We start from the raw sequence: 27483 nt of genomic DNA, 5'->3' as shown, positions 1-27483 counted from the left end.
ATGTGAACATGTGGGCCACTGCTATGCAATCAGGAAGGCCTGGCCTCAGGGGTAATTCATGTCCACAATCTGACTTTGTCCCCTCACATCCCAATTGCTATTACTCTGTGGGTTCACTCAACAGCACCACCAATATACCAGTGCTTGGAGAGGCAATTAGGTGGCACTTCCATTTGTGTGTAGTTAACCTGACATGATATTGAGTTTGCCTTCAACTTGGAGAAGCCGCAACAATGTGGAAGCTGTAATTAGTTAATTATCACAGTTGGAACAATAAATAACTTGTTATAAAATAGTATTGGATCAGAAAAAGAAAAAAAAATCTTCATTTGTAACAACAAAAACAACTTTTTTGGAGCACTTCCACTTATTGCAATGCCGGCCCAGTTTATTAAGCATTTGTGCTGTTTAATACTTCTTAAACTATCCTTCTTAATATAGTTTCTGGACTCAACCAAGGCTTGCTATCTTTGAGAAGTACATTCATTTAGTTCTTCTTTGACTATCACCAACATATACTGACATAGGCCCCATGAAATCCACTATATTTTTTGCAAATTCCACAATTATGTATATAACCAATAGCACTGTACTGATTACTACTATATATAATACATACATATAATACATAAATTAACATTAATTTAGCATTCAATCATTAATAGCTTTGGTGCACACCATTTAAAAATGAGTAAAATACACCAGTGTAGAATGAGCGCATGTTTGCAGCCATCACATTTACACTGTACAAAGCAATAAATCCTCCTTAAATATACATTTTAATTGACATAGGTGTGTTTTGCATTTAGATAAACGTGTGTCTATAGCATGTTGGCAAAACAACATCCAGGTTATACAGTACATTTAATGTCTTGTAGCTGCCAGACTTCACAGGACACCTTCTCGGAGGTCTTGTGGAGTTCATGCTTTGATGTGTCAGAGCTATTTTTGTATTTTTAATATTACCATTTCCTACAGCGGTACAGATATCATTGTTCTTAGTCAGCTAATCCAGAAGACTCTATGTAATACTGTACATCCCATAAAGACCTAAATGCCCAGATTAGTGCTTCTTATAAGCGCTTAATAATGTAAACACAAAATGAGCCGGACAAAGATTAACACTTGCTCTAGTATTTAGGCACAATGCCCAATAATGTTCAGTACAGCGGTTCTTTATCACCCATTCATTCCATTGGCTGTAGTGTTAGATCTCAGCGGGTTAGTCCACACAGCACACACTAATGAGCCATCGCTCCCAAACTCTATTCAACACCACAGCAAACCTGTCATGATATCTCCACACGCCAAGCCTGACTGGAGCCGAGATATTTCAACAACGCTTTTCCCCATGTAGTTCAGCAGCTCCAGCCAGAGGACAACCATCCAACCGTCCAACTCTACGCTCAGCAACGGCTTCAATGCTCCAAATGTTCCAAATATAGAGCATCTGCTACCTTTGCCCGAGTTCACAGCCTCCCGATCTGTAGAGCCATTACCTGACCCCAAACCACAAACTATCTTTTTTTTTACAAGGCTTCTCTGTGAGTCACGTTGGAGGCACGGTTTTATGAAGAGCGCATTTCTGCAGCGCTTTGATCCAAGAATCCTTCTCACTGGAGATGCTTCAGCCTGACTCATCTGGCAGGCAGCATGTTTTAAGTGAAATCACATTGCACCGCGCGGCGCAGACACTTTCCATGGCCGTGACCATGAAGACTCTTGAAAACACATTTCGGGGATTTGGACAAGATAAAGCAAAGGTCAAAGCCAGTCAGATAAAAGCAATGCAACATTTATGTTCAATGACACTTCAGTTACTGTTATATAAAAACTAGCAGGAAAGGAAGGGATTCAGATGCTGCACTTAAACTCTCTACTGTTTACCTTCACTACAAAAAATAAATAATACAGCTGCTACTAAGAGTATGTTTGTACTAGTTGTGTCAATCCAATTAAAAGTAATTTATATGATCATGATACAAAAATATGTAATGCTAGTAATTACTTGTCTTTTGTGATGCTGGAACACTAGCTCCATATTCTACCTTCAACAACTTGAAAAGGAAAGTGCCAGCAGCTCTGTGTGTGTGCGTGTGTGCGTGTGCGTGTGTTAGTGTGTGCGTGTGTGTGTGTGCGTGAACAAGATAGAAAGAAAGAGAGAACATTTATCAGCATAAATAAAACGTAATTCAGCAGTAATAACATAATTACTGCGTAAAACACAGTAACACTTTAAAATTTCCATTGTTATTTAGATGTAAAGATTGATGGCAGACAGTGGTTCATTTAGTGTTATGTTTAAACCCTGAACACTAGATGGCAGTGTTGTACATTGCTGTTAGGTCTGACTGTTCTTATTGCATACAATTAAACTTTTTTTGTGTTTTGTATGTGTTTTGTATGTGTTTTAATACTAAGAAAATTTTCCTAACATTTAATTTAAACTGTCTCAGTATATTGGCTTGTTTACAGTATTGTGCTTCGTGATTTGTGTTCATCAAGTGTATCATCAAGTTCTTGTCAGTCCAAAGCCCTTGTATTAAACACTTTGTAGAAAACACTTCTGCCCATAATGCTAGCTGAGCTAAGCTAGGCCTCATCATCTTCATTCTCTATCTGCTGTAAGAAAAGAAAACTAGCTATTGATGAACATATTCTCCTTTGGAAAAGCAGGAAAAGGATGTTTCTTTTCAAATAGTCCCAGCAATCCATTTAGGTGTCCCTACAGATTTCAAAACCAGTGTTGTGAGCAGGAGTGTTGGGCCTACTGACTCGCAAAACCCGCAGAAAGTAGTCAGAACAGATGTAAAAAACACACAATTCTTCTCTTCTCCCACAGCTGGCTCAATTTTCTGACTGGGAAATTATTCATATTGTATGCAGGATTAATGCATTTCATTCTGTTTACTTTGTTACTCAACACACCGCACATTTGTTTACAAGACGAAGAGGCCATATTGACAGAATTACCTACTCATAGGCACGACAGATCCCATCCCAGTGTTCAAAACACATCATTCAAATTCAAAGAAGAGAAATGAATTATAGATGCTCCTTTTTTTTTTTTTTTTACGCCTCCTTCTATACATATCATTAGCTTCCCCTCCCAGCTGCCAATAACCATGATTCCGGGAGCCGGAACGAGAGCAGGCTCATAGTAAAACAGGACGTGTCCTCTTTCCCAGACCTAATTTAGGATTCAATTACAATACTCTTTAAAACCACCGACTTCTCAATTAATTATTTTAAGATTAGCCTGACAGTAATGGCCCTCCCACCATCTCGGCACAGCGGCGGCGGCGGCAGCGGCTAGGCCGGGCCCGGCTGCGTTGGGCGCTCTCGAGGAAACACAAATAAATCAGAACGCTTTCCTCTTTTACCTCCTGCATTCGCTACCTTGAAAAAAAGAAGAGAAAAGCGAAAAAAGGGAAAAACACTGTTGTTTTCTTCCACTTTCTCCTGCCGTCTGCTCTCCTCGGAGCGCAATTGATATTCACGTGCGACGGCAGGCCGCGTTTTATGAGCCACTGGGGCCGGCCGTCCCCTGCTCGGCAGAAACGCTGACGGATGGCTCTGCCGCCGCCACTGCCGGGCGTAAGCGAAAAAACGTCCTCCACCACTTTGATTGGAGCCAAGCGAAGCATTTCTCTTGCCTGTGTCTCGCACAGGCACGCTCGCCGCCTCCCTCTATCCATCCATCCCTCCCTCCTTCCCATCCCTCCTTCCACTCTGCTCCACAAACCCCCCCCCCCTCTCCGACCCACTTGCTATCTTTGCCGGCTGCACGCCTGGAAATGAATGGCTCTCCCCTCCGGCAGCAGCCAGCCCCTATTCTGTTTATTTAAATATTTGATATGTAAGCAGTCATAAAATAAGTGTCATAACATGCAGAGAATGACACGCGTGCGGGAAGGCCATTACGCGTAATGGGTTCTGATGCGCACAGGACCCATAGTTTAGCCCGGTGGGGACACGTGACACGCTGAGGGAAGAAAGCCGCTGGGAATGGATGAGGCGAGCGTGCGCGGCGCATGCAGAAATAATGCAACAGCACAGCGAACGCGTCAACACGCCAACACGCCGGCGTACACACAGGCACACACACACACACACACACACAAAACAGCACAAACAGCACTAACAGCACAGCAGCACACCACACATCAACATGTCTAAACCGAGCTCACTCGGACCTAATAATGGAAAGGCGTGCGTTCTGGAACAGTCTCGGGAGGAATATATTAATGTATTAACAGCAGAAATACTGTACACTCCCTCCTGACAACTAGCCACCAGCGCTGTCACACACACAGACACTCAATTCACCATGATCTCACACTCACACACACTCGCAAAACTGAGTAACTGCTTTGTTTTTGGGGGGATACAGGAGTTTATTTTAGTAAGAAAGATGTATCTTCTTCTTAAATACATTAAATATATTTTTATATTGTGATTTATGATAAATAACTTATTCCCGCCAGCCCAAGGTAGGCATTAAACAGTGTGAAGAGCGTGAATGTAATATGGAATATGGACTGTGATTGCACATAGTAGATATCCACACTGCAAATATACAAGCATTAATTAAACACTTTGCCTTAAAGCGGCACATGCTATCAGCTTTGTGACTGATTGTTCAGAAGGAGACTGAAGAGAACTTTGTGTTAAAGTTCAGGTGGTCTGTGCTAGTGATAAGATGCAGATGATGGTGGGGGATTGCAAAACTTCTCATGGACACGTGAATCAGATAGGGAGCTTTAAACCATTGCGGATCATCATTGGAAATAACAAAAATGTACAGCCATTATTTTAACATCAGCTGAAATCTTCAAATCTAGGCTAAAAACTAGCTTGTTTAGTCATTTTTTTGTTTACCATGTAAAATTTAACAGTGGAGAGGATGGATGCCATTGTTTCAGGGTGCCTTCATTTCTGTGTTACCTCCAGGCTCTTTTAGTTCCATCCCACTCTACAGCTACTGATACCTGCCAGCTAATAGAGCCTTCCCTCTATTACCAACTGCATTTCGTCTTAACTCTCTGCTACTATTGTCATAGTTACTACCATTAATCATCATTGCTACATTCAAATTACTTGTATTTTTCCTTCCATAGTCCAAAAACATGGAGATCACTCAAAAATACTCTAAAATGACTCTACACTCTAATACTCTATATAAATAAAATGCTGTAGGTGCCTAATGCAGGCATGGTTGTGTGTAAAAATGTGATTGTAAAGCGTCCTTGGGTTTCGAGAAATGCGGTATATAAGTCTAACTTCATTCATTACTAACGTCTCTGTCCCCCGAATTTGGCCTACAAACTGGTCTGGTGGTCGGTGAGTGGTGAGGGCAAGTAAACACATCCAAACATTCAAACAGCACTATATGGTGAACCTTTCATTTAGGACAACATCTCTTCTTGTTTTGCTGGTGTACAAGTTCTCCTCTTGCTTCCATTGTGCTGACAGGAGCAGGGGCTGGTAGGGTCTTGGCGAGGTCAACAAGGGCCATCAGCCCAGACCTTGTGACTCGCAAACTCCTGTCACTTTCCAAAGAAAGGCTCTTCCAGGGCTCAGCTCTGCTCCCGATGTGCACAGAAGGGTTCCGAGTCCTCTTGGCCCCTACAGCTCTTAATTACCACTAATTGGACTGAATCGCTTTTTCTCCTCCACTGACATAATGAAACAATTCATCATTAATGCTTAATGACTTGAATGATGGTACTGCGCTGATAGGCTGAGGGAAGGTCAGGGAAAAGGACAATGCCAACAAGGACAGTGAGCTGATGACATTTAGCAGGGAACAGGAAAAGTTGCTAAGGGGGTAAAACGAGTTAATTGGAGTTTTCCACATTACTCTGGCATCTTGAACAGAGACAGCCCCAGTCACCCAGTCGGGACGGCGCCACCGCGCTCACTGTCATTAGCTTTGTGCACAGGTGGCACAACCCAGTGTAACACAGTTCACAGAACTGGGTTCATTACAGGCCCTCCCATATACAACATATTTACATTTCACTATACACAGGTAATTTATTAGCTATTTTATTTATAAATACAGCTATGGAAAAAAATAGGAGACCACTTCAGTTTCTGAATCAGTTTCTCTGATTTTGCTATTTATAGTTACATGTTTAAGTCAAATTAACATTGTTGTTTTATTCTATAAACTACAGACAACATTTATCCCAAATTCCAAATACAAATATTGTCATTTAGAGCATTTAGAGCACTGGCTAAAATAACAAAAAAAAATAATGTAAAGAAAACAAGTTCATATTCATTAAGTTTTAAGAGTTCAGAAATCAATATTTAGTAGAATAACCCTGTTTTTTAATCACAGTTTTCATGCACCTTGGCATGTTTTCCTCCACCACTCTTAAACACTGCTTTTGGATAACTTCGAATTTTAAGCAGTTCAGCTTGGTTTGATGTCTTGTGATCATCCATCTTCCTCTTAATAATATCCCAAAAGTTTTCAATTTGGTAAAATCAAAGAAACTCATCATTTTTAAGTGGCCTCTTATTTTTTTCCAGAGCTGTATATTGCAACAAATTGTAATTCTGTAAGCAGAACTAAATTAATTTTAGAAAAAACTGTAAGGGCATTAAAACCATCATCGCATCATCATTTACAAAAAAACTTTACCTAAAAAAGTATATTTTTTAACAGTTAGAACACGATCAGGGTTGAGGCACAGCACAAATAAACCACTGTACATCTTTGTAAAATATTTGCATTGTAAACTGTTGGTTACATTGATATGCTTCTTAAACCACATCGTTACATGTTTACCGGAAATACACCATACACAGCTTTAATTATCACCTACAGTAGCATCTGATCCAGTTTCTAATTATTTTGTTTTTTTAAAGCTAATATGAAAAGATTGTAAAAAGAAAAAAAGTAAACATGATTAATTAATGTCTCAATTAATTCTTAAATGGCACGAGTTAAGTAGTTATTATTACAAAATAATTATAGAATTAGAATCATCAGCATTGGCCCTTTTGACTAATATTTCAAATCGATTCTTGCTGTTGATTTTATTGTATTATTATTATTATTATTATTATTATTATTATTATTATTATTATTATTATTATTGTACAAATACCTAGCAACACTGACCACATTACTTCTAAATCAATCGATTTAAGCAAATTTGTATTTGTATTTATTTATTTGTATAATTAGCTAATTTATTTTAGTTTCAGTAGATCTATAGATTTATTTAACATGTTAACGTAAAAAGTTTAAAGCTGTAAAATTTTATGGAAGAACCAGCTAGATAAATAAATGTGAAACCAAAAATGTAAAAAATGTTAGCTAGCTCTACGCTAATGTTACTATGTTAACTAGCTCGACGCTAATGTTAACTTAGCTAACCTTAGTTCTCTCCCTGTTAATGTTAGCTAGCTCTCAGCTAATGTTAGCCAGCTTTATGTTAACCTTAGTTCTCTCACCAGTAACGTTAGCTAGCTTGTGGCTAATGTTAGCTAGCTCTCCGTCAACCTCAGTTCTCTTCCCAGTAACTCACCGCTACTCTTAGTATGTGCTTTCCCACCAGCATTAAACAAACTGTCTATACATGTAATACATAAAGCAAATTTACAGTAAATTTAAGACAATTAATTATCCTGATTTTAATTTAAGACATTTTATGACTTTTTAAGGATCCGCCAGAACCCTGTAGTGTTAATTAATTAATAGTTGAGATATTCTGTTGTAATTACTGCTAATAATTGTATTGTAAATTATTGTAACATATTTATTTTGTAAATATTTTAATGGTTATAATGATCTGGCTGAAATAAACAGCTTAGACCAGCATGAATTCCATCTTCATCTAGAAAGTTTAAACAGGTTTATGCTTGTGTGTTGTTTGTTTTTAGACTGTGTGCAGAAAAATAAAAACATCACGTTAAAGTGTTTGAGAGGGTTTCCTCACTTCAGTGAAGATTTATAAGATTTGTCTTCAAAGTTTCTATAAACCCACCTGCACACTCGTTTATCAACAGAAATAAAGATATAAACAGGAGTTAGCATTAGCTAGGTTAGCTTGTTTATAGAGAATGGGAACGTGACGTCAGCAGACATAAACAACGCAGTGCATTGTGGGATTTTAGGACACGGAAGCTTCGGCAGAGACGGTTTGACGGGTGTTTGTTTGGCGGTTTTGTTTACTAAGTGAAATGGTGAATGCTTGTTGCGTTATCAAGTGCCACAATCGCTCCCACGACCGGAGGGGGAAACGTATTTCAAATGGAGTGCGTTTTTTCAGCTTCCCAGCTTGGAAGCAACACGGAGGATCACAGCTCGCAGAGCTAACAAAGAGACGCCGCATAGCATGGGTGGCTGCTGTAAGACGCAAAAACATAACCTTCAGCAGTATTTCCCGACACATGTTTGTGTGCTCACGACATTTCCACACAGGTAAGGTTTAATCAAATCATATGTAACTTGCATGGTTTAGGACTGTTGGCTTGTTGCTGGCATTACTATCTAGCTAAACCCGAGTGAACAATCATAATCAATGTATGCATAGCTAGCGTGCTAACTTCACACGTCAAGCTGCACAGCGCAGTGTGTATGTATGTATGTGTGTGTGTGTGTATATGTGTGTATGTATGTATGTATGTATGTGTGTGTAGGTATGTGCATGTGTGTGTGTGATTGTGTGTGTATGGTGTGTGTGTGTGTGTGTATGTATGTGTGTGTAGGTGTGTATGGTGTGTATGTGTATGCATGTATGTATGTGCGTGTGTGTATGTATGTATGTGTGTGTAGGTATGTGCATATATGTATGTATGTATGTATGTATGTATGTATGTATGTGTGTGTAGGTATGTGCATTTGTGTGTGTATGTATGTATGTATGTGCGTGTATGTATGTATGTATGTATGTATGTATGTATGTATGTATGTATGTATGTATGTATGTATGTATGTGTGTGTAGGTATGTGCATGTGTGTGTGTGTGTGATTGTGTGTGTGTATGGTGTGTGTATGAGATTTATAATTCCTGAACTGCTCGAATGTGTAGGCGCTCACGCCACAAACAAGGTAGCTAAACACGTCAGGAATAGTAATTTGTGGTAGCTCGTTAAAATCACCTGTCCACTCATGATGTTCGTACGGATCAAGCCCATTAATTCCCTCAATTTTCTCAAGGTAGCGTTCCTTTGCTTCTTTGTTTAGCTTATCGCGGTAAGGTATCTTGCACTTGCTCTTCGCACGGTCCATTTATGTTTTGATAGAGTGTCCTAAAACATGGCGGCCGCTACCCAGCATGCAACGTGCCATGACGTAGTTGCCCACACTCTATAGTTAGCTAGCAGTGCTAGTTAGCTATGTATGGACACATTTTCTTACCTTGAAGTCTTTTAAAGATGAGAAGATATTTACTGCTGGATACAGATATTCTTTTACTTTGTGTTTGTCAAATAAAGTCATGTGAAAGTTTTCATCAATAAATGTATTTAACAGCTGGTAATTCAGCTGTTTTAGGAGCTGCCATTCAGAAACACACAGGGTCATATTAGCTATTCTGCTACCACTTTGGTACATAACAGACCACTGTTGCCCTTTCTATTTATGTGTTGTAACAGCTTATTATTGTATAGAATATGTTTTATACTTTATTCTACTTTGTGGTATATATATATATATATATATATATATATATATATATATATATATATATATATATATATATATATATATATATATATTTTTTTTTTTTTTTGTTTTGTAGTAACTGTATAAGCGTATTAATCGTGAATATTTAAATGTAGATAATATGGGCTAGAATTAAATTTAAAGATTTATTACATATTTCAGCATAGACAGATTATTGATTTTAGAACAACAGTGATGATGTATATTTATTGCAGTTGAGCTTTTGAACTATAAACTACAAAATATAAAACATTATATTTTGACTAGTTAATAAAATCTAAATCTATTAATTCTAGACATTTAGAAGAATTGCCATTTCCGCATTTACAAATAATTTTAGACATTTACAAAAAAAAAAAGAATGTAATCTATTATGGATATTTTACAGAAAAAAGGGCTTTGTATTGCATAATTTAATTCATGTTAAACATTGAATTAAAAAAATATTTATACATAGTATACCAGACAAAAGTTTGGACACCTCTTTTCATTTAATGTGTTTTCTTTCTTTTTATGATTTTTAACTAAAAAGACAATTTTTAATTAAAGACAATAAAGCTATAATGGAATACGTTTAGAATCACATGTGTTAAACGTAATAAATGTTAAACAAACCAAAAGAGTATCTTTTATATTTTATATCCATATAAGTAGCCACATTTACCTTAGAAATAGTTTAAAAAACACTAATAATAAGCAAAAAATACATTGAACGAGAAGGTGTGTCCACTGGAACAGTGTATAAATATATTTATGAATATAAATACATTACTAATTCCATAATTTACATTGATATGTCAGTATAAAATATATTCTATACTGTCTGTTTGATAGATTCTAAATAATATCAAAGTACCTTACACAATATTATCAGCATAATATCGCAATACACTTAATGTACCAATATATCTTCTCACACCCCTAGTCATTATTACACAGAACTCAGACTAAAAGCAGCAACTGTCTGAAGGAAAAGGTGGATGGGTAAAGGAGGAGGAGGAGGAGGAGGGAGGGAAGGAAGGAGAGAGGGAAGGAGGGGGAGATAGAGTGAAGAAATATACGATACTCAGACAGCGGAGGACTGTAATGCATTGTGCTTGGCGTGAAAAGCTTTTCTCCAGGAGTCGTCTTAATTTAGCTAAAAGCTCACAAGTGTATGGGTGTCATCTCTCTGACACATCAATTTCAGCTCAGAACGGAGACGCAGCAGCACCTTAAAAAACCCAGGCCCGCTTCTCCACCGGGAGACAAAGCTCCCGGCGCTTCAGCTACACTAACTATTGATTATGGTAATGTGATCTACAAAACTGTAAACACAGAGCCCTTTGACATACAGTTGACATTATAGTAACCTTTGCGTGTTTATCCTACAATGCAAATGGTGGTTCATCAAAAGAGCAGACGCACATCCTTCTGCTAAGTGAAATAAAAGCAGCCTTTGTTTCTGTATTGGGCCTGACAGCTGCTGAATGCAGTCGGACAGTAAAAGCCTTATTCTGTATTACTGATTCTGGGCCTAATAACTGCCACTGTCTCATCTTCTCACTGTTTGATGATGGAGAAGCAGCTGGACATATATTATAATCATCAGGATATAAATATATAGCCGGAGACATCTATGGATTAGCATGCCTATTGATTACAAATAGAGCTGCCTCAATGCATGAAACTCAGGAACGCTTTAATAATAAAAGAGTGGAAGCTGACATCTCGAAACCAGCTACAGTATTTCTGCAGCACACCCAGTCAAGTATATACATACAGCTCTGGAAAAAAAAAATATTTTGCTATTTATAGGTATATGTTTGAGTAAAATGAACATTGTTGTTTTTTGTTCTATAAACTACGGACAACATTTCTCCCAAATTCCAAGTATTTTTAATATATATATTGCCAATTAGAGCATTTATATGCAGAAAATGAGAAATGGCTGAAATAACAAAAAAATGCAGAGCTTTCAGACCTCAAGTAATGCAAAGAAAACAAGTTCATATTCATAAAGTTTTAAGAGTTCAAAAAAATCTATATTTGGTGGAATAAACCTGTTTTTTAATCACAGTTTTTTATTAGTTTAGTTTGTATCTCGCCATTAGAATTTACAAAGAATTCTGTCCAACTTGTAAATGGCTTAAGGGAGTGAATTTGCACAGTTCCACCCAAAAAAGATTTTAAAAGCAAAAAAAGACAAATAAACTAGATCTGCATTAGAGAAAAAGTTATATTATGACCAGTTATTAATATCTATTAGTTCTAGACATTTAAAAGACTTGCTATTTTAGCATTTACGTGTACTTTTAGATACTTCTCTTTATTTTTGCTATAGTTTTAAAAAATAATGTTATATTATGGATAATTTACAGAACATTACAGAAGATAATTCTATTCATGTGAAAAGTTATTCATCTTGATTGTAGTGTCAAATTATCATATATATTAAATTATTAAATTCATGAAATTAAATTAAATAAGAAGGGAAAAAGAAAGAAACACATCCCTAAATGATACTCAAATATTAGTCTGAACTACTAGTGGACTAAAAAACACTAAAAACTGCTAATATGTCACCATGCTCTGTAAAATAAGTGAATTACAGCAGGAGAATTCTTATGGAAAATTCTTATTGAGTTAAAAAAATAATGTTAAAGTTTTCAGATGTTCTTATAGATCTGTTCTGAAACATCACACACTTGCTTTTTGTTGTTGGCTGTGTGTTCCTCCTTTATAGAAGCAGGCTATTTAAGAACAGTAGCCTACTTTTAGATGCTGAGTTTAATTAAAAATAGCTTCATTAAAATACGCAGTGCATTCAAAAGAGAAATAATAGATCTGTATTATTGAGATTGAGAAGTAGCATCATGTGGTCTCTACCTGCTTCACAGCTCTGATCTCATAAAAAAGGTTCTCCACAGTATGAATATAGTCATATAGAAACTCCAGACTGAGGTGAGTACTATGGGTTGAGTATATGTTTTATCAACAACACAAATATCAGCAGCATTTAATCTGACGTCTACAAACTCAGAAAACACAAAGTTTCCAGACTATATTTGTTCGTTTCCATCTGAAAATGCAGTGACTTGACAGCAGACCAGAAAATGACAGGTTTCACAGCCTGACGTGGCTGAAAACATCAGCCGTTCTCACACAGGCGTCCTAAATCAACACCTTTAAACACGGTCAGTCAGAATAATCAATGCCTGTCACTTTAAAATTACACAAACACCAGTCCAGAACAGCACAAAGCCTGTCAGCCTGCTGGACCAAAACTGGGCAAACCAGAGATCTAATGCTAAAAGGAAGGTCAGAGTGAGAAACAGAGTGAGATCACTTCAGTTTCTGAATCAGTTTCTCTGATTTTGCTATTTGTAGGTTTATGTTTAAGTAAAATGAATGTTGTTGTTTTATTCTATAAACTACAGACAACATTTCTCCCAAATTCCAAAAAAAAATAATAATTTAAAGCATTTGTTTGCAGAAAATGAGAAATGGCTGAAATAAAAAAGAAAACAAGTTCATATTCATGAACTTTTAAGAGTTCAGAAATCAGTATTTGATGGAATATCCCTGTTTTTTAATCACAGTTTTCATGCATCTCGGCATGTTCTTCTCCTCCACCAGTCTTACACACTGCTTTTGAATAACTTTCAAAAACTTCAAGCAGTTCAGCTCTTGATTATATTCCAGAGGTTTTCAATTTGGTAAAATCAAGGAAACTCATCATTTTTAAATGGTCTATTATTTATTCCAGAGCTGTAGAAACTACATAAGCACTATACTGGCATGTCATAAGATACTTTTATGTGAAAAAACTTGATATGTAAAATTGTGAAATATAGCACATTTTAAAAATGCTTAAAAAAATAATTAAAATTGGTCCATTTAATACCGTTTTTTTCTTGAGTACCACCATTTTTGATTTTGCAACCTAATAATGTGGCATTTATTAGGCCTTGTTATACATCCACCAAACACATGTATCGCTGCAGTTTTTGACTTTTTGATATCTGGTGGTTGATCAAGAGCAATGAACAAATAAAAATGCTCCAAAATAGATATATTTTTATTTTGCTTTGATCATAAATCAACACCTTTAAAAAGCATAAAGCCTGTCACTCTGCTGGACCAAAACTGGGCAAACCAGGGATTTAAATATCCTATATGAAAACACTACAGTAACACTATACTGACATGCCAGAAGTCATGGGTCAAGAACTAGTCCATAATCCTGCCTCATGAACACTGCACTGAAAATGTACAAAAAAGTATGTTGTGAATTACACTATAATAAAACCCCTATTATACAGTATCATAAAGTATTATAGAGTATAATAATAATAAAAATAATAATAATAAAAATAATAATAATAATAATAATAATAATAATAAACAGCACCAGATAATTATTGCATCACTACATTCGTATTTCATAACTGTTCACACCACGTGACCTAACACAAGGAAAAAGCATGAGCCACAACATTGGTAGCATGATGCTAAAAGCTAAAGGCAGCAGATGTACACACAGGACCCCAGTGGGCTACAGAACATATAGCTCTCTCCTTGGCTGCCCGCTGCGCTCTGTCCTCCCTCCAGACTGCAGATGTGCTTTTCCTGGCTCTCTCCTCTCGGCTCGGAGGGCTTTAGGAGGGCCCAGGGGAGCGACAGAGTGGCGAGGATGAAAAGATTTTTTTTTTCCTTTTCTTCCTTCAGGGAGGGAAGCAGGCGCGCTCCTATTCAACACGAGCACGTGGCTAATTTACATGTGTGAAGGTCACAGAGGCTCTGGGAGAGGTGAGGCCACGGGGCTGGCTCACTGCCAAACATTCAGGATGGAGTGACAGGAGCAAAACCAGAGCGTGCGGAGTGGAGGTGGGTAACTGAGATGCAATTATTATATAAAAAAGATACTTTCATTAAATATGTTATAGGTTCAAATGTGAAATATAAAATATATTTTAAAAATGCTTAAAAAATAATTAAAATCCATTCCTTGAGTCATTTTAGATTTTGTTAACTAATGCTGTAATTCAGTACTCAATATTTTGGTATTTAATTTCTTAAGTACATCACTTAAGACTAGGGGTGGGAATTAAAGGGCATTTCACGCTACAATATTATCACAATGATATCATAATACTGTAATTTGGTGATACTCTATATATACTAGTGCATCTAAAAAAATATGAATATCATTGTAAGTTGCTTTATTTTAGTAATTGATATATGATATAGATGTACTACAAACAGAATTATCAGTGATGGTTTGGAGGGTCATGTCATCTGCTGGTGTTGATCCACTGTTTTACATTAAGTCTAAAGACAGTGCAGTGTTTTCCTGAAAAATCTTACAGCACTTCATGCTTCCTTCTGCTGAAAACAACTTTTATGGAGATGCGGATTTCATTTTTCAGCAGGACTTGGCACACTGCCCACACTTACAAAAGTACCAATTGGTCTTATATTATATTCTAATTTTCTGAGACACTGATTTTTGGGTTTTCATTGGCTGTAAGCCATAATCATCAACAAAAAAATAGATCCCTAATACATGTATATATGTATGAACTGTATATGTATATGTTTTGAACTGAATTACTGAAATAAAGTAACTTTTATCGATATTCTTATTTTTATATAAACAATTCTCGAATGTCTAGAATGTGTGATAATTTACTGTGTATCATATACTCAGAAAACATATTAGGCTATCATAAGCCTAAAAAATAATTAACATATGCTAAAAAATGCTAAATGGGAGAAATTGAGGTCTAAGACTGAAAAAACTGGAAGACACTGATTCTCTCTCTTACTGCACCCTAACAATAACCCATTCTCTACACACTTTACAAACACACCCTGATCTCGAATGTGCAGGAATTCAGCACTTTTGTTATGTGGTGTGAAGGGAAATTACAATAATCTGCTGTGGTGCCTCAGGTGTACACATATAACCCCTCGGGGCTGGGGAGAATGTAGCCGGGAGAATGCCCTCCGGAGTTCAAATGGGAGCTGTTTTTTCCCATTACTCTCCACCATCAGCTCCCCGAAAGCAAGCACTCAGCGGCCCCTCTTCACACCCCTGCGGAGCGCAATAACCACAGAGAGAGGAAGAGAGAGACACGGTGCAGGCTGTACCGACGAGAACGCTGCTGCTGCTGAAACACTCACACACACACACATTTATACACACACTCATACACACACAGACACACAGACACACACACTCACACACACACTGGTTTCCTTTTTTACTATACCAGAGCACACCAAAGTCAGTTTTCCAGCACACAGCCCAGCACTCTAGCACATTTGTGCCTACCTGCCAACAAGCTGTTACAACACGCATGCTACCACAGCCCTTGAAAAGAAATCACAGCTGGCTAAATTTAGAGGGTGGAGGGTGATTCAAAGCAACAAAAAAAAGGAGGGGAGGCAGCGTCTGGGTGGTCTTTTGCGGAAATTCACTTCTGAGACATCTATCTCAACCCATTTCAGCATTGCGTAACTGATTTGCTTAAAAAAAATATTATGTTTTAGAAGTCTTCATGGCCTCATTAATCGCTGTGTCCCATTTTTAGCTGATAAACTGTTCTTATTATATTTGTTCTTTGGAATTTGTTCTTATTATCTTATTATATTGTCATCAATGTCATTACATGCACTCACACACCCCGCACCTGCACTACTGCTTATACTTGCACTGTCATACCCAATTTAGTTTCCCTATAACTGTGAACTTTTAAGAACATCATGCACTCATTCACTTAAGCTACCAGCTACCTTAAGCTATTATACACTATATTTTTACTAATATTTATACGAGTTTTGTTTATACTTGTACTGTCATTTCCTCTTAATCACCCCCCATCACTATTGCACTATTGTCTTGTGTCTTTTGTCTCACGTATGTCCCTGTTGTATTGTACATATAGTGTCTCCCATTTTTTAATGTAATTTCAGTTCTCTGTATGTCCTGTACATACGCAGTACTGAAAATAAAACTACTTAACGTAACTTGATTTAATCAACAGCACTGAGAAACTAGCATTCTATAGAAGTCTATAGAAAATGAGTCACACCCCTGTATTGTGAAAAAGCCATACTAGGCTTGTCAGGATAACTACATTATCTACTTATTGTACAATAAATGGACTTGACCTCAATAATATTTGATATTCATTATAGCATCAATTGGGTTTATTTGTACGTTTGTTTATATCTATATATATATATATATATATATATATATATATATATATATATATATATATATATATATATATTGTGGCGTGAGGAGGCGGGGGAACCGGGGGTCCACCCCACGCCGGAGCTCACAGCCATGTCTGTCCCAGCTGGTCCGCATGAGGACTGATTGAGCCGCCAGCTGGGACAGGCATATAAACTGAGCCTCAGCCCTCACTCAGGAGGACTTTCACTGGGGAGCTGAGGGCTGAGGCTGCACGGACTCTAAAAACAAACACTAAGAAAACTACTGAACTCTAGAGCCCCACTGGGCTGTAGTTATGTTCTTTTAAGTTCCTTTTGGGTGTGGTGGAGGGTGTTAAAAGCCAATAAAGGTAAGTTTGAGTTAATTTAATCCCTGTGTCTGTGTATCTCTGCGTACTTCCTCCTTCCGGGTCACAGTGGTCATGCCCCTAACCCCAGGGGCCTATCACAATATATACAGTGAAGAGTATTTTAGCCAGTTATGCAATATCAGACCAATGCGTCAATAACTGTGACTCCATACACACAATTTAGACTGCAGTAACTCAAGCTCTGCAACAGGTGCATAAAATTTCACCAATACTAAACACTATCTACTCTTTGCAGGAACATGTGGAGTCAGTTCAGCATATTAAATGCCTGGTTAGGCACATTTGTGCATCTGATTTCAGAGAATTGTGTCAAAAGAATAGTCAAAACAACTAATTATCCATCTACTATAATAACGTATTTATGGCTAGATTTATAATAAGTTATTTTTTTGTGAGTAAATGCACTATAAAAGGCCATTGTAAGGAATGATTCAACATTTCAACACAACAGAATGTTGAAAGGGAGGATCCTCTAAAGCTATTCATTTCCACTCAGTCATTCTCGGATCCCCTCGGACCAAAAACGCCTCTGCAGTCTGTCCCAGGCCAGTCGCTCAACCCCAACCACAAAATACGCATTGTGAACGTTCCATTCACTCCCATTCAATATGCACAATCCAGCCTGAATGATGGGAAACTATTGAGGGCCAGCAAAACTCGTAAACTACAAACTACAGTCAGACAGAATGAGACTCAGAATAGACCTGAATCATTAATAGATGACTATAGATCACTATTATATAAAATTAAACACTCCCAGATCAATCCCGGATCATGGTGATGTTGGTGAGCACAGACGCCTGTTTGCTGATGTATCAGAGCTAGGTCACTAAGTGCACTGGCTACCCTGTGACGCTGCATCGTAGTTATTGCTAATGGTATAATGATAGGTGGAGGCCGAATACGTGTGTTTGGTAAAAGGGTAGAAAATGGGAGAAAATTAGAAACAAAATTATAAGACAAACTAAAGTATGCTTTATTAAGCCTCATACTTTTTCTTGTATGAAGGCAGATAAATAAAATAACTTTAATAAAGAAAATAACTGATTTCTCCCAAAATGCGAAAATGAATGATATAAGGACTCAATCTTATTTACTGGGATCTTGATTTTTTTTTAAGATTTAAAGGAAATAATTCTTATATAAGGTGATTATTCCAAATTACAATAAATGTAATTAGACCTAATTTAGGCCTAATAATAGAAAATAAATGTATAAAAATGTGTAAGTATGCAACAACAGAAGATCCAATGTACAATCCATAGATAGGTCTGTAACGTTAATTACATTATCATTTTATCACACAATCCTCAATAATTTAGCTGGCATCAATATTTGCCCATTTTTTGTGTAGGAAGAAGAGCCCAATAATGTCAGTCACTTTGTAGAAATAATAAAAGAAAACATTATATTTATTTATTTAGAGTACGTTTTTAAATATATTCCACTGCCTGGATATTTCTAATAATTGAAAAATTAATGCTCAGTGTGCTATAAGTATATACTAGTCTCATAAAATATCAATAATATAGTTTATCGCAATTATTTCTGTGTTTAATATATATATATATATATATATATATATATTGTCCAGAAAATAGCAATGGTCATGAAAGGCCTAGCAATCAGTCAGCATACTTCTATATACATCAATTAACAATATCTTCTCTTTCTGCTCATATACTATTTAAACCTCTCAGACAAAATCTGACATCTGATTGGCCATTTAGAGATTCAGAGGGCTCATGTGTAATAAACTACCAACTACAGTCAAGGAGAATCAGAATGGAGCTGGATTTTTAATATATTACTACAAAGTAAGCTGACTGAAACCACAACCATGAGAACAATATGACGTACGAGAGCTAAAACAATGCACAGTAAATCCATCTGCTATTGTTTCCCCGGCTTTGTACTGGTATTTAAATGCTGGGGTGAAGCATCCGTCCTGAGGGAGACATAAAAGACAGGTTTTGATCAGCAGCCGCCTCTGAAAGTACGAGACTGATCCGAAAACGCATCACTTTAGAGATGCAGGGAGACGTGGAGATGAAGAGACATGCTTCCCTGTTATTAATGCATCCTGCATTATTTGTTTACAGCCTGCCTATTATTTTCTGCTTTCCTGAGCTACTTCAGCAGTAGCCCGTGACCCTAACGCGTCCTCAGGACTGAAATAAAATCTTCAATTATTCTTTTATTATTCTATTAGTGGGCTAATTACACATAGAGTGCACATATTCACAGATGAACTTTTTTTTTTTTTGGTGGTAAATTGGAATTAATTGGCATTTCAACAAAACCATGGGCAGTCCTGGGATAACCCATCTGCCAATTATGTTCCTGCATGTCGCGTTTCATCCTGGAAGATGAAAACACTGCCGGGGCCCTTATCAGGAGCAACAGAGCAAATTAAAATTTCACTCAGACCATCCTAATCAGCGCGGCTAGAGCCGCCAATGTAAACAAACTCAGAAAAACAAAGCACGGGTGCAGGCGGAGGTCTGCGGCGCGGCGCAGCACGGCCGGCACTGCGGCTCCTCCAGTCTGCTGCTGCTGCAAATGATGGCTGAGAGTGGGCCTAACAGCTCTGTCAGGATCTGGACATAAAGGAAATAATGGCTATTATATTTGCATGAGCATCACTATAATGACTATAAAGGCTGGTGGTGGAGACGCAGAGACGTGGAGATGCTGAGACACCTATTGAAATGGGGGGCAGTCCTGCACACGGCTGTCCTTGACAATGTTTGTGTCCATTATGAGCTTTATAGGCTTTATAGGCTTTATATACGAGTGGAAAATGAGAGGTAATAGAAATAGCCTATATATTTTCAGTTATGACCCTGGTAACACAGCAAACAATGGCTGGACATGACTATAATACATATATATTAGCAGATAAACTAGAATAAACTATAATAGGCATACATTATACACTCATTAACTGATATAATGATTATATTCTCATAAAATGAGCTATTTAGATACCGAAAACATCCTAATTCTAAGGTGGTAAGCTATATTTTAGGCCTATTAAAACAAAATAAACTGGTAACACTTTCTATGAATGACTTAATAAGGCCTTATAAACATGGATATCCATTCATATTAATAAAATCCATAATATATCATAGCCCTGATTATTATGCATTATGAATTGTGAACATAACTCACTGTTATAACTCAATGTTATAAGTTATTCTAATATTATATACAGTATATAAGTATATATAGCACAAATAGGCAGCTTTCCTGAAGTTTTAATCTCGGGGTATAACTTATTATAAACTTATTATAAGCTTATGATACAATATTATTATTATTATTAATAATGTATACTGCGTAATAATGTTAACATGGCTATAATCTGTTCATAGAGTGTAATAGACATGACATAGGATTGCATAGAATGTGATTTATAACTGATTTATATTGTAGTATACAATAAACTATATTTTAGTTTATAACGGTGTGCCTTAAAAGTAAGTACTATAAGTACTATAAGTAACTATATATATATATACATATATATATATATATATATATATATATAGTTTGGAGCACACAATTAACTTTTTGTAAACTATAATATAATTATAGTTTTTAAGAAATCACAATTTATTGATATGTTTTAATAATCTGAATGTCCAATATATATATAATATTGTTATAATTTCAAGCATATGGTTTATTTTTATGTTACATGCTATTTATAATGATTTCACACACTATTAATAATGCATAGTAAAAAAAATGGGTATTTAATTTACATGTGTTATGATATTTTCTAAATATCTACAGCCATGCTTATACTGCTTTATAAATGCACATATTATAATGTGTTATTAATGCATTTATTGAGTCATATAGACATGTTATAGACATTCATAAAAAAATGTTAGGTAAATAGAAGTAAGTGTTCTTCTATATATATATATATATATATATATATATATATATTTACTTCTATGAAATATAACTTCTGTTTCTGGTCATATTCGAGTCTGACAGACAGACTGGATTTTGCAACAGATAATGAATTAAATAAATATAGAGCAATTCTATTGTGATTATGGAAATATTGTTATTCACAGCACTTCAGCACAGCGCACACACACACACGCACACACACACACTCAAACACACACACACACACACACACACACACACAGCAGCATCCTCTTTAAACAGGGACCACTCAGCGCTTTTATTTACACGTGGGCCCTCTGGACACAGACGGCCAATCAGATGTCAGATATGATGCAGGCCCGTGGATATGAGGAGCCAATGGGATGTCCGATTCGAGGTGGACTCTGAGAGGCGGCAGGCTGTGGGAGAGCGCCTCTGTCAGTTAACCTCCACTATTTGAATTCCTCCCCTAAGGCAACAGCTCAGCTTCTCTAATACTGAATAAAGGTCCTGTAAACACCTGAGGCCTGCCGGCTGATGGGTACAGGTCATACATAACAGGACACTGAGACACAGTCTATTACAAATAGGACAAATGGGCTGTGTCTGGCCTTTTTCCCTCCTTTATTCCATTCTCTTCCCACCCCTTTTCCTTTTTAACAATAGCCCAGGCCTAGGCCTGTTATGATAATTACGTAATTATCGACATGGCTTTGTTCATAAAATTATAACATAAATTCTATTTTATGTATATTTTTTAATAACATACATTTATTTCTTGATATTTATTGTTTTTTATTTAATAAATAATTACAATATTATGCCATTACACACTGTCAGAAAAAAAGGAACTGTACAGTCACACTTTGTTCAACAAAAGTACAAACTGTGAAAATGCACCCTCACACTATCATACATTATCATACTTCAGGTCCAACGGTGTGCCTTAAATAAAGTACAAATATGCTAAAAACATATCCTTAAAACTTCCACCCCAGTGACAGTTTTGTACTGACTGCACTGTGTTATTATTAAATAAATTGACAATAAATCCTAAAATGAAAATAACATAATTTATGGAATAAATACCATACAAAACAAAAGGATCACTGTCTAAAGGCCTAAAATAGCCTAAAAACAGTAAATCTATCATTTGTGGAACATATTTATCAATATGTATCAATAATTATCAATATTATTTATTAGCAGTCTGCTTATTAAATGTGAATTATGCATTGTCTCAGTGTTTATGAACTTAAAAAATAGTCTATATGCTGCTTTACAGAGGAAATAATGCAAATAACTTGAAACTTTGAAAAAAAAACACTTTGAATAAGAAATTATTAATGCTCTAAAGGTTTATTGTTAATGCATTTTTAACAGGTCATTTTAGGTCTGTCTGTTTTCCTTTTAAAACTTTGTTAAATCAGAGAGAAGAAATACCAATATTTCAATATTTTGTCTAAAAAACAAAAAGTGTGTTCTTTTAGTGCAGAAAATATAGAAAACTGACCCAATAGAAAAAAATCAGGATCTTCTTTATCTATATTTTTAACTGTATTCTAGTGTCATTAGTGTATTATAAGTGTGTGGTCTCAGTGTAGTTACCTGATTCCGGCTCACGCTTTGTGCCCCGCTCCCTGCGCCCCCTCCAGGGTGAGCTGTGTGTCCCCCCCAGCCGTGACCCGGGCCCCCAAACTGAGAAGTTAAATCTTTAGTGCTGTAGTCGTAATATCCTCCGCCGTAGCTGCGCCTCACCGGCCCCGGAGAGGTGAGCAGCTGGTTCAGGGTGGGCGTCGCTCCTGGAGGATGCTGGTTCTGTCCTGTGAACCTCTGGAAGCTTCCTACACCACTGCCACAGGAGGGCATGGTGGATTTGGGGTGAGTGGAGGACGAGCCACCGGTGCCTTGGCCCAGCATGCCGTAGCCTGGCCGGTAGCCTGGATAGGGGGTGTACTGACCACCCTGGTATGCCTCGTGGGAGTTGGGACCAGGCTCAGACACATGATCAGCCGTGGGATACATCAGACTGGTGCCAAAGCCTTGCTGAGCACCATGCTGATCAAAGCAAGGGCCAGTTCTTGAATTCCCACTGAAGTAACCACCAAAGTCTGAGCCAGAGCTTGAGCCAGAGCCTGAGCCGGAGCCTGAACCGGAGCCTTTTCCTCCAGTTCCCTGGCTGTGGCTGTGCCCACCACCACTGTGGTTGCCCTGCTGTTCGTACCTGGCGCCCATTGACTCCCTGCGGGTTGGCATCTCCTCCCCACTCTTGTTACTCCACACCAGCTCATGTTGTGTTGACTGCCCACCCATGGCTGGCTCCTTCCCTGGGCGCTGCTGCTGACCCTCACACTCCCCTTGACCCTGGAGGTGGTGGTGTTGGTTGGCTGGGTGTTGATGTTGGTTGGGGTTGTGGTGGTGGTTGTTGCTGTTGTTGTTGCTCCTCTGATTGTTGAGCTGCTGCTGTTGGAGCTGGTTGAAGTGGTGAGGTGCTGGATGGTGAGGTGCAGGATGGTGCGTTGGGTGAAGAGGAACCACATCTCCACCACCAGTGCCCCTCATCTTATGGTTGGCCACCAAGCCAGTGTCCATGGTTGGAGAGGTGGATGGCACTGAGGTGGTGGACCCTGAACTTGTTGTCCTGGTATTCCCACTCTGCTGCTGCTGATGCTGATGTTGCTGATGCTGATGTTGCTGATGCTGATGCTGCTGCTGGGATCCATTGGCAGGGGCACAAGCACGTTGGCGTGCCAGGCTCAGCTCATCAGGATGAGGGTGATCTACATTATTCCTCACCTCTACTGATCCCTGGCTTGGTCCTCCTCCACCTCCTCCTCCCACTACTACTCCCTTTTTCCCAGAGTTTAGGTCCTGCCCCAAACCCCCGGACAGACCCTTGTTCTTGCTGCCAGACGCAGCCGGGGCTGATGCCACTTGCGCGGCCATGGTCACTCCAACATCTCGGGCAGGAATATGGAAGATAGGAATATACAGCGTTCAGAAAATCAAAGAGGAGAAGAGGAGATAAAAGAAGAAAAAAAAAGAAAAAGAACAAGAACAAGAAGAAGAGACAACTGAACAAAGCCAATGCAATCAGACCGTCTGTCTCCTCAGTCTCCTCTAATATCCCGGACAGATGCAGGGGGGCTCCAGAGCGGCTGCTGCGGCTGCTGCGGCTGCTGGCCTCTCACTGGGGGTCCATGCTGAAAGTTTTTCCTGCGTCCAGCTTTAAATGAAACTTTTCCTTCTCCCGTTTCTCTCTAACCCGGATATGGGGAGCTGCTCGACTGCAGAAGCCTGAGTGTGTGTGGCTCAGCATGGCAAGAGCGAGCCGAGCTCCGGCAGCATCTCCTCCCCCCCAGCTGCCCGCCTCTAAAACCCGGACCGGAGTACAGCCAGCCGGAGCGCAGAGAGAGACAGAGCGAAAGACAGACAGAGAGAGACAGAGAGAGGCTGACTGATTATACAGACTCTGCACTATTAGAATAATGTTTTAAGGTCAGTCCATCGGTAAAAAAAAAAGAATCAAAAACTTTTAAAGGATTCAAAGGAGGGAATTTTATTCTTAAGATCCAGATCCATCCCAAATAGCAATTATTAAAATAAGATAAATATAAAATAAAATAAAATAAAATATAATCAAATACTATAAAGCAAGATAAGATAAATACACAAAATACACTGCATTATTTGAGGTCTGAAAGCTCTGCATGTTTCTGTTATTTCAGCCATTTCTCATTATCTGCAAATAAATGCTCTAAATGACAATATTTTTATTTGGAATTTGTGAGAAATGTTGTTCGTAGTTTATAGAATAAAACAACAATGTTCATTTTATTGTGCTTTATAAGCAAATGTGCACACATATCTGGCTTTAGCTTTGATTGCAGCACACATTCTCTGTGGCATGGTTTTGATAAGCTTCTGCATTGTCACAAGATTTATTTCAGTCCAGTGTTGCTGGATTAATTTTTCACCAAGATCTTGCAGCAGCATTGATGATGGTAGAGTCTGACCACTGCACAAAGCAGCTCTTCTCCATCCAGCACATTCACATCCCAAAGATTCTCAATGAGGTTAAGATCTGGACTCTGTGGTGAACTCTCTCAATCCATGTGTGAAAATGATGATCTCATGCTCCCTGAACCCTGAACTCTTTCACAATTCCAGCACCATCAATCCTGACATCGTCATCTTGGAATATGCTCGTGTTCATCAGGGAAGAAAAAATCCATTGATGGAATAACCTGGTCTATATTCAGTATATTCAGGTAGTCAGCTGACCTCATTCTTTCAGTACATACTGTTGATGAACCTAAACCTGTAGACCAACTGCAGCATCAACCCCACATCATTTACTTATTTTTTGGGCCAGGCAGTGTATAAAATGAGATTAGGGAAGTAGCAGCAACATGAAATCCAGAGTGCAAGTTTTGCTATAGCAGTATGGATGATTATGAATAAAGAGCAGTAACATGTAAAGTGTCTTCAATGTGAGTAAAGTTTCAGTGCAGTGTGTTGGCTAGGTAGAGTTTAGGAGTCTTACAGCTTCTGGAATGAAGCTGAAGCTCCTCAAGCTTCAAGTGCAGAATTCTCTAATGCAGTCAAAAATGCCATGATCAAATTGGCTCTCATCAGGACCGCCCCAGGAAAGGAAGACCAAGAGTTACCTCTATTGCACATGCTTACACTCTCAAAAAACCCATATTAAGCCTCATATATTTTTTATTTACTTAAAATAAAATAACTTTAATAAAGAAATAAATGATTTATTTAGAAAGGTGAAAATGGATGATATGGTTATTTAAAGGAAAAATATTGATAAATGGTGATTATCCCAAACTACAATAAGTGTAAACAATAATTTAGGCTTATTAATAAAAAATAAATGTATTATTACAACTGGATTCCACAGGACCAACATCAAAGACACACAATCCGTTCAAATGTCTGTGAATGCCTGTATCTAAGGAATGCATTCAGCTACTTTAAATCCAAATACTTTTGTCCTTATAGTGCAGTTTTCAAAAACACTTAATCCAGACCTTAATCCAGGTACTGGTACTTTTGATTAGGAGGAAAATGCTTAACTAAAATCAGTATGGAGTAGAATTAGAGTAAAAGTACATCCTCGGGGCCCCCTGGTGGCCCTGGGACCTTATGCGACTGCTTATGATGCTGCTTAGAGAAAGAAACAGCCCTGAATCCAGATTATAAAAAAAGACAGATCAGATTTTCTGGATGACCAGGAATGAAGGCCACTCATCTGAATGACAGGTTTACAGTTTTTTTTTCCAATACAAACTTTACTAAAATATTAAAGTTATTGTTGAAGGTCTAAATATTGTGTAAGGTCTAAATGTTCTACTGGGGTTTACACAAGTTTTAATGGTGGAAAATGTAGTGGAATTTGTTAACAAACCATTTTTAATAAGAATAAATATTTTAAAATCCACACAAGTTTTTTTTTATGAGGATTCTGATTATATTAGTTGACAGTTTATGAGAACAGAAGAGATCCATCATTATAAAAGCAGAGCTGTAAAAATATATATATATGTTGTTTAAAATACATTATGAATCTGATTTAGACTTTTTGTTAAGCAAGATTCCTTAAAAATAAATTTAAGCAGGGAGGCACAGTGGTGCATTAGGAAGTGTAGAGTGGGTTTGAGTCACATAACTCCGAGGGCTCAGGGTTCTGGGTTCAATTCCTACTCTTGCCACTGTCTGTGTACAGTTTGTGCATGTCTGGTTTCCTCTACTGGTGCACATGGTGTGTGAATTGGGTCAAAATTTCCCCAAAGCTGTGAGTGAATAGTTGTTTATCTTATGATTGTACCATAGAATTGGCTTGGACCCTGTCCAGAGGGTTATTCCTGCCTTATGCCTTGATCAGACTACACAAATTTAGCTTGATTTTGAGCGACAAAGGTCTGTGTAGTATGAGATAGTAAAAAAACAGTAATTTGACGTGAGCGACGCGGTCAGAGCGCCTGACAAAAAAGACTAGCATATATGATTTTTTTTGTATTTTGTATAAGTTTGACATGCTCCACAACGTGCTCCCTGACACTAACCAATAGAAAGACAGAGCATTCTGTGGTGCATTCATGTAAACCTAAAAAGAAAAGCGAAACATTGCTCCTGCAGTTCTCTGGACCAGCAAAACAGAAGAAAAGTTCCCTAAGCTGTGGTAACAATACCCCTGCCTTTATTTTTTTTATTCTTTATTTATTTATTCCTTTATTCTGTTTTATTATTATCCTCTATCCCATTATTTCC

At 37.7% G+C, this 27483-nt stretch overlaps 1 protein-coding gene across 2 annotated transcripts in view; it reads right to left on the bottom strand.

The window, feature by feature from the left end:
* LOC103041141 (AT-rich interactive domain-containing protein 1B) overlaps positions 1 to 24588 on the bottom strand; it is a 330051-nt gene extending 305463 nt beyond the window's left edge. Inside the window, exon 1 of one of the 2 annotated variants that reach the window (XM_022673204.2) lies at positions 22807 to 24588. In XM_022673204.2, the coding sequence (XP_022528925.2) occupies positions 22807 to 24144 (1338 nt within the window). In that variant the 5' untranslated portion in view covers positions 24145 to 24588. Of the gene's footprint in view, positions 1 to 9382; positions 9557 to 22806 lie in introns of those variants that run through there. The other variant, XM_022673205.2, reaches the window with a different exon arrangement.
* Positions 24589 to 27483: the final 2895 nt, after the last annotated feature.

The sequence above is a fragment of the Astyanax mexicanus genome, chromosome 14 (genome assembly GCF_023375975.1).
Source record: "Astyanax mexicanus isolate ESR-SI-001 chromosome 14, AstMex3_surface, whole genome shotgun sequence".
Lineage (NCBI taxonomy): Eukaryota > Metazoa > Chordata > Actinopteri > Characiformes > Acestrorhamphidae > Astyanax > Astyanax mexicanus.
Note: the sequence above shows the minus strand (reverse complement) of the source record. Positions and strands in the feature narration are given on the sequence as shown.